The sequence below is a fragment of the Alligator sinensis genome, unplaced genomic scaffold (genome assembly GCF_000455745.1).
Source record: "Alligator sinensis unplaced genomic scaffold, ASM45574v1 scaffold86_1, whole genome shotgun sequence".
Lineage (NCBI taxonomy): Eukaryota > Metazoa > Chordata > Crocodylia > Alligatoridae > Alligator > Alligator sinensis.
The window spans coordinates 1,045,025-1,053,784 of NW_005841971.1; the positions used below are offsets into that span (position 1 = coordinate 1,045,025).

Genomic DNA, 8,760 nt, shown 5'->3' on the forward strand with positions numbered 1-8,760 from the left:
TCATATTTTTTTGATATGGCTGGGTAGGGGAGGAGACTTCCCTGAAGCTGCTTATTTACTGCCCCCCTTTTTTATTGCAGTGACAAAATATTTTTTTTTCTCCCACCTATCTTAACTCTTTACCCAATGTATATGGGGCTGGGGGAAGAAATGTTTTGCCAAACTTCTTAAAATCACTTCCCCAGCTCTTCCTTTACAAGCAAAACAAGCTCTTGGAAGAAGTGTGATAGTTCTATGTTTTGTTTTGTTTTTTTAAGCCAAATACAGTTTCAGCCTCTCTGAAGCCAGTGGCTTCGGGATTTCACCCTTAGTGTAGATGCTGTCTTAAGTTCTTGATAGAATCCTTTCCCGTTATAGGATTTTGGTAGTCTGTCAAGATCTATCTTGACCAACTAGCACCATTAAAAGTAACACTTGTTTAAAGTATCAGTGTTAACCTATGACACAGTCTTTATTTGTTAACATGGACTATCCCTTTAACGTGTGAGGCCTCCAGCAAAATGAGATTCTGAGCTTTGACATTCTTAGCACTTTTAATGTAAAGACAAAGTGATTTTTAAGATTTTCATTAATCATCACAAAACCGTTCTGAAAGGAAACCCCGGACAAAACCCCCTTCTGCCCCTTGCATGTTTTCTTTCAATGTACAGCCTTCCTAAAACCACAAGTTCCCACTACCATATACTCCATTTAGCTATTCAGCTTTCAGATATAGACAGATTTGGTACTCTGCAATTTAAAGTTTTATAGATCTTCCCACTTTTGTGATATTTGCAAGGTTATTAAAAATTTTGTGTTTTACAAAACTAGACCATCTTCATGTTCTTGACAAAAAAATTCCCTTCTTCCAGCTTGCTACTGCTTTTCTATAGCTTGCATAAATATGCTTGCAAGACAATTTAGGTTCCTTCCATATATTCTTTTTAGAGTATTATGAGTAACATTCATATATTTCTGCTGCATTTAATGCAGCAGCATTTTGTGAAACAATGTACTAAATGTACAGAACAGGTTTAATTTACTTCTCCAAACCTTAAAAAAAATAAAAAATAAAAACAATAGCTACTGAACCATATTTGGAAGTATATTGGTCACTTGTTTTCAAGCATAAAAACTCCTTTTTAAGCAACTAAAATGCTAGCTTTTCCCAGTAAGTGTAGTGTTCTTTTAAGCTAGCAAAACTGAAGTCCAATAGGATTATGTTAAGTGAAGTGCCACCCAGTGTCGAGTGTTTCAGCATGTGGCCCAAATCATAAAAATATCAAAGCAACACAACTGAGCAATGACACAATTCAAGATTCTTAAAACAAACCCTGTAAACAGTCTGTTTTTGCCTAAAAGTTCATTAACATTGTTTTTCTGTCATGCAGTTAAAGCTCTGTCAGCTGTCAAACCTAGGATAATCAAAGCCAACATCAGCTTATGGACAGTATGCAGGGAGGACACAGTATATATAGCCTGTTAACAATAAGCTTTAATATAATGTTCATTGTACTATTCCATAAATGGAGAAGTCATAAAACATTTCAATGCTTTGCACAGTTCAAACTGTAATTCCCATTACAATGAAGCTCTGCATGTAGCTACATTATTTTGTGAGGAAAACACTTCATTAGTGGGTTCTGCTGTATTCTATTTGTTGACATGTCTTTGATGTTCTTTATTCTTCCACTTGCTTTAATGGGTGGCAACACAACAATAAAGTTTTATCAACTATCAAGCGACATTAGTCTAAATTTCACAGTATGAAGGTAACCTTGTGTAAAATGTTTTTGTTTCTTTTAAACGCCATGATGCAGCTCATCCCTTGTTTCCTGCAGATGAGCAAGAAAGTAGTATATCTGATATAGCCAATTGTATGTTCAATCTGCCCTAGTTTTGGTTGGTTGTTCTCATTCTTTGGGCATTTGCTCACAACAGAGACAAGAAGCAGGCAATAAATGACTGCTATTAGTCAGTCTCCAATCTCTCATTTGATTTAGAAGATTTGTGCTTTCTTTTCTTTTTCTTCTTCTTTTCCTTTTTTTTCTTTTCTTTCTTCTTCTTTTTTTTCTTGTGTTTCTCTTTACATTCTGAGGAACTGGAGCTGTCACTGCTTCCACTATTATCTGAGGAAGAGTCTTCTAACAATCGCTTCAGCTGCTGTATCCTAAATACACAAACACTTCATGTAAAAGAGCACCCTTTCTACTTCCAGTGTGGACAACAGTTAACCCAATCCCCTCCTCCACTTGAACAGTGCAGTAGACATTTTTGAGAACTGTAAAACGTGACACTGCTGATGAGTGTGATGGTAAAGCACTTTACTTTTATGGGGGAGTCAAAGTCCAAATGATAGCTTTCATAGCATGATGCCAAGCTACTTCTTTCTGCCAAGTATTCAAGGATCTCTCAAAGGTTTCTCTTCCTGGTAGGGTAAGTGGTTAATAGAGCTCAGCTACTGCCTAGTGTTGGCAGTTCAGTTGATGCATGCAATTGGGAAAGTGTGACAACTGGACCAGTAAGAAACTGTATACTGCTAATGACAGAGGTGCAGTTTGAGTTGAATAGTTATGTGAAATAGTGGTTCTATGACAGAAGGCCAGGCCAATGGTACCAATCAAACAAAAAGCATGCTGCTTTGGATACAAGGCTAATTTGAAGAAAAAGTTAAATTCCCTGTAGAATAGATTCCTAACAGACAAGGAGAGCCTCCTCACTCAGTTAGCCCTATTTGGCATAGTCCCCATCATGTATTAAAAACACTAACTAATGACAACCTGCCACAATGGTCCTGCACTGCACTGCACTCTTACGTTTAAAAGTTACCATTAAAAATTAAAATTTGTGTGCAGGTAGCAAGAAGAGTAGGTCCAGAGAAGTTTTCCCCATTATCTTTATTCTGTCCAAACTAAAGACTTTATTAAAAAAATTAGACCATTATGAAGAGTTTCTTACCTCATTTCCTTTTCATGGCGTTTATTTTCCCTTATTATATCATACATGGGGTCTTCATGTGCCTTTAAAAAAGGAAAGAGGAAAACCGAATGTCATATTCTTACATTTATAACACTTAAAGTCAAACCTCCAAACCACATACATTTACACCAAGGGAAGAATCCCAATTAATATTCATCAAGCTTTCAATTCATAACAATTCACTATTGCTATAACTCACTTTCTTGTAAACCTGAGTCAATTTTTGGCAATAGGAAAAATGTATGCAACCTGAAGCAGAAAATGATGTAGCCAATTGCAGGGACTCTCCTCATCTACAACATCTCTTACAACACGAGGCTAGTAGGGTTGTTTGACCACGATGCTAACTGATACAGAAATATCTGTAATATCATAACTACTGTTAAAGTCCCCAAATAATCTTAAACATGCCCCTATAACACATCTTAAATCTTAGTTTTCCTTCCTTCTACACCTTTTCAGATCACTGTCATTCAGCCCATTAATCAGGCCTGTAATAAGGTCATCATCTTCACCTGACCCCTCATATCCAGGCAAGGTCTAAATCTCATAGATTCTTTCTGCATCTCTCTAAGATAGAATTTTTCCCATCCATCCACACAGCTAAAATCATCCTGTTTTGATTACTGCTTCATCTTTTTCTCTGGCCTCGAGAAATGCAACCTTGCCCTTATATCCATTCAAAATGCTGCAGCAAATATTTTCCTTAACCCACTGCTCTGCCCAAGTCAGCACTATCATTACATCCCTACGCTTTCTCCGCTTCCTTTACTGCAGGAAATTTAAGCTACCTGTCTTTGCTTTCAAGACCCTTAATGCCATATTCCTACCCTAATTCTCATTTCTCATGTGCTATTGAGATGTACACTTTTACTTCCAATTGGCCTCAGATGCCATCTTCCATTGTCTAGTTAAGCTTTGCAACAGGTATCATCCTGTTTTTCCTGTGTTGCCCTCATACCTGGAGGGAGCTCCACCTTAGGTGGTAGAAAGCCCTCTCCTCCTCCAGAATGCTCCTTAAAAACTCTCCTTTTTCTGTAGACGTCACAATAATTGGCAACTGTGTGCTGAAATCATTGCGTATCATATCTACCAGCATATTGGTTTTCTTGTACTGTTTATGGCTGCTGACAAATGTTAAAAAACAAAAAAGCACTTTACCGGAGGCAGCAGTGTGTTAGTTGGACCCGGCTCTGCAGTGTCTGTATAGATTGGGCGCTTCAGTGGGGCTTTTTGGTAGGGCTGTGAGAAGCTTCGGTCCCTGATTCGATTCAGCGGAGATTTGGCTCCATTCGGTGTCTGAATCAGGAGACCCTTTAATCTCTCCGAATCGAACCAGAACCCTCTCAATCCATTCAGAGAGATTTAAAAAGATTTGGTGATTTGGCATTGACACAGCTTCAAATGTTTTTTCTACTTACCCTGAGGTACCAGGAGGCTTGTGAATGCTGCAATGCTGGGGCAGATGGAGCGTCCCACAGGAGCACAGGGGGCTCCACAGCACGCTTGGCAGCAGACCCAGAAGTGGACCAGAAGCACTTCTGGGTCTGCTGGGGAGCGTGCGGGGGGGCCCCCCCATGCCCTCCTGGCTCAGCGACTGGTGCCTCCTGGGTCTGGGGGGACACCCAAGGTCCCCTTGCGGTCAATCGCCAAGCCGGGGGGACCCCTGTGCGCTCAACAGCAGACCCAGATATGCCACCGAGCACGTAGGGGGGCCCCCCACGCTCCTGTGGGATGCTCCATCCGCCCCAGCACAGCAGTGTTCATAAGCCACGCCTGGAACCTCAAGGTATGTAGAAAAAACATTTAAAGCTGTGTCTATGGCCAAATTGCTGATTCTCTGAATCAGCATCAAATCTTCAGATTCAGATTTAGCTGAATCGAATTGGGGACAGTGATCCAAATCAACGAATCGAATCACTGTCCCTGATTTGGGCCAAATCCAAATCGAATACAGCCTGTTTTGCTCACCCCTACTATTAGATAAAAGTGCCCCAAAAAGCTCCACTAAAGCGCCCAATCTATACAGATATTGAGCAAGCCAGGTCCAACTAATGTGATACCTCTTCTGGGTAGAGCTGGGCTCGGCACTGTAGCGTGCTGAGTTTGAAGTAAAGCACCTTTTTTTTTACATCTGTAAGCAGCCTCTGTGTCTGTATATACTTGTTGTCACTGTCTTTCACTCAGATTGTACACTCTTTAGAGACAGGGACCCACTTCATTCTGTGCCTGTATAAGACCTAGTCCAACCTGGTCCTAGTTTATGGCTGGGGTCCCTAGGCACTACAATAATAAAAAAATAAATTATTATTAATAAAATATTTAATAATCATCTTCTATTTTTTCTCTACCACTAATTCTGTAAGCAAATTATATTGCAAACATTACATTAATGTCAAGAATTGCTACTAACACCACACACAAATTCCATATATTAAGGAAGGGAACTATTCTTCAACTAGCAAAGGACTAAAATAGTTTTTCCACATTTTCAGTTTGGTATTCAAGTTCTACGTGCTAATTCTGTGGGAAGAATCGTGAAACTGTCCATGTGTCACTTTTTATCTTAGGGCCTGGACACAGGACACATTTACACTGATGTATGTTGTATTGGTTTTATATACACCATCATCTGGAGAAAGAAAACCATCTACTTGCAGAAGACACTATTACAATGCCTTGTTACTAGGTGTGGTGAGGCAGGTAATAGCTTGCTGACTTATAGTTCCAGACACGTAGCCCTTGCACTGGTTTACCCATGATTTTCTCTGCAGGGTAATTTTACATGCGAGTCAAGTAAACTATGCTGGTGTGAGCTACATGCCATGCGTCCATTCCCTCTTTAGACCTTTGTAAATATATTGTGTTTCCAAGTACTTAGGAGAAAAAGAATTTTTGTTTTAAGTTGGAGAGAGAGCACGCTGGAGTTTTGTAAAAAAGTGTGTTTTTTTTAATCTGAATTGTTCACTTTAACATTTTCCTGTTTCCTTTTCCAAAATAGCTTTCCTATAAATTTGCAACCAAAATCTCTGTTATCTTGAAAACTTAACTTTCAGCAGTTGTTCTTAAGAGATTTTGGTATACTTATTACTTTATCACAAAAAAACAAACAAACTGGTAAAACTACAAACCAGTACTACAATATTTGTACTCACTACTCTGAACTGTTCCAATTTCTGATTGCCTTTAATAAAGAATGGGCATTCTTTATCTCCTGTTCTGTGTCCATAACGTTTACATCTCCAGCCTTTAAAAAAAAAAAAAAAAAAAAAAAGGCAAATTGTATCCTTGAGCCTGCTCAAAAGATTAAAAAAGCCCCCAAAACCACCAACACCCATATTAAACTATATTACATAATCTTCACTTAGTTGTAGCAAAGAGATAAAAACATTACTTTAACAATACCCAACATTCACAGCCCACAAAATTATAAAAATCATCCAAGTACTAGGTGCTACCATATCAACATAAAGCCAATTTACCTAGACCTCATTTTTTTTAATAATAAATATTAATTTGTCTCCCAGATTTTTCCTCAAAGTCAAAAGATTCATAAGATAAAAGGTCCGATTAAACTTGGAATTTTTTCACATTTACACTGCATCACTTTGACTTCTTTTCCCAATGGCATCCAAAGTCCTTTAGTTGGGGCATGAGCCAGAAACTCTCGAGCGCTTTCATTGCCGGGCACATCAGGTATACAGTCTTCTGGTTTGGTTTCATTTTCCTATAGAAAAAATTAACAAAACACAAATCCTTATTTATACAAATTTACTTTAAAACAAATAGTTTAAAAGTGCAAGTCATAATTTATTTATGGATCCACTTTCTTCTTAAAAGTCCTCTTTCTTTTAATACAGGAATAAAATATTTTATTTCCTTGACCCTTTTGGTAAAATTAACTCATTTGCTTTTTAACTATCCTTTGACCCCTCCTTTCAAGTACGAATATTCTAGCTAAATTGCTTCCCTCCTCTCACATTTAGCACAGTAATTTTAAAGCAAATAATTTAAATGGAAAAAAATACACACAATTCAGAACTTATTGTCATCTTTGTAAATTAAATACATTGATTACATCGGCCTTTTTAATGTGTGGCAGTTTTTGTTTAGTTTCTAGATTTAGATTATTCATTTTTTGAATCTGAATGGAGTAGCAGTTTGATTGTAACAGGAAAATGCAGTAATTTCCTGTGTTAATACTTTAGACACAGACAAAAAATAAGCAAGAATTCTAGAAGGATTGTATGCAAATATACTGTGATATTAACCTTAGGATGCATGGAATCATCTATAGTGAAATCCTATAATCCCACTGAAGGGAATAGTAAAACTCCCATGTCGTTGACTTTAAGGGGCCTGGAATTATGCTCAGGGTTCAAAGTCAGCTTTTTCAATATAAAAAATATATTACACACACTAACCTTAATTAGGCCTGGAGGAGGTTTTTCATAGCTGAAAAACATTTAAAATATAATTTATTAGTATTATCTTCAATAATTTAACAACAGATAAAAATGGACAAAATATTCCGACCTGATTCAACATGCTGCAGTCTTGGGCGCACATGTGAACAGGATGCCTGGGAAAAAAACACTTCAGTGCAATGAGCACCGGAGTTTATTGCGTCACTTTAATACACGCATGTAGATGCGCCCCTTAAGACCTATAGAAACCAGTAACAGGGATGCCAGCAGAGTGAGATGGTAACCATGGCATTTTCACACACCTTAAAAATGTTTTTGCTTGCAGTTCATGTGATGCACTCTAATGTACAAATATCCTATTAAATGTATGTTTCTCCTTGGTAATGACAGTTTTGTTATGCTGCTTCACAGCAATGCTTGATACATCCAGCTGAGCCCTAGCTGCCAGAAACTCACAGCTTTTTTATCCTGAGAAAGCATAGCTATAGTAAGGAAAATGACATCTTGCTGTTCCATATTTATTTTCTCCAGCACTGAGTCATTAATATGTTCCACTGACAATGTCAAAGCATGAATTTTCACGCTGCCAGATCTGCAAGCTGAATTCCATATAGGACAAACTGGTTCTTTTACTTTCTATGCTACCAAAGATTAAACTGAAGCCAAAACTTCACTGACAGGTTGCTGACGACTCATGAAGCAGAACAAAATGTATCTTCCTGTTCTGCAGCCATGTTGGATCAGCATCCTTGATGGAAGAAAGAGAGGTAGCTTTTTGCTTGTCAACACTATGAACAGAGAAAGGTGTCAAAAGTTAGTGTCACTGGATCATCTTCCTAACAATAGTAACACTGAGTGCTATCCAATATAATTCACACCAGGAAATCCTGACTCAGCCATGAAGAGACTAAAATTAATTTCCTAGTCAGTCTTACTCTTTCCACCCCATTCAACCCCCTTTTAAAAAGCATCCTTCCTGATACAAGATGCAGACTAACAGTAGAACTGGGCAGCACATCTTAAGCTTTTACACTATCCCATACACAGACACTTTAAAAGGAAATGAAAGCTGATCAGGCTTTACTTAGGTGCTACCTGCCCCAGACTTTCCTCTAAAGTTCACTTTAAAAAATCACCCAGGACAGTTACAGTCAGGAGAAGAGTTGGGGAAAGGAGAGTTTTGAAAATGTAAAGTCACTGGTGACTGGTAAAATACTTTGCCCGCCTTCCCACGGATGGAGACACTGACAACAGACAGATTTGCCTGTCTTTTGTAAACCGGTAAGAGGAGCAGGCGGCCCTAGCAACAAAAAGAGGATTGTGGACTTGTAACTATGCAAATCCAACCCCATTTTTTGAAGACATCATCCTGCTG

General features: G+C 38.3%; 1 protein-coding gene across 1 annotated transcript in view; it reads right to left on the reverse strand.

The window, feature by feature from the left end:
* Positions 1-517: 517 nt before the first annotated feature.
* The window catches only part of RP9 (RP9, pre-mRNA splicing factor), a gene marked incomplete at its 5' end in the record, with an annotated part of 9,436 nt that continues 1,193 nt past the window's right edge, over positions 518-8,760 (reverse strand). The window contains 5 exons of the mRNA XM_006020862.3: positions 518-2,149; positions 2,938-2,999; positions 6,114-6,205; positions 6,556-6,685; positions 7,383-7,413. Of these exons, the coding sequence (XP_006020924.3) occupies positions 1,951-2,149; positions 2,938-2,999; positions 6,114-6,205; positions 6,556-6,685; positions 7,383-7,413 (514 nt within the window). The remainder of the gene's footprint in view (positions 2,150-2,937; positions 3,000-6,113; positions 6,206-6,555; positions 6,686-7,382; positions 7,414-8,760) is intronic.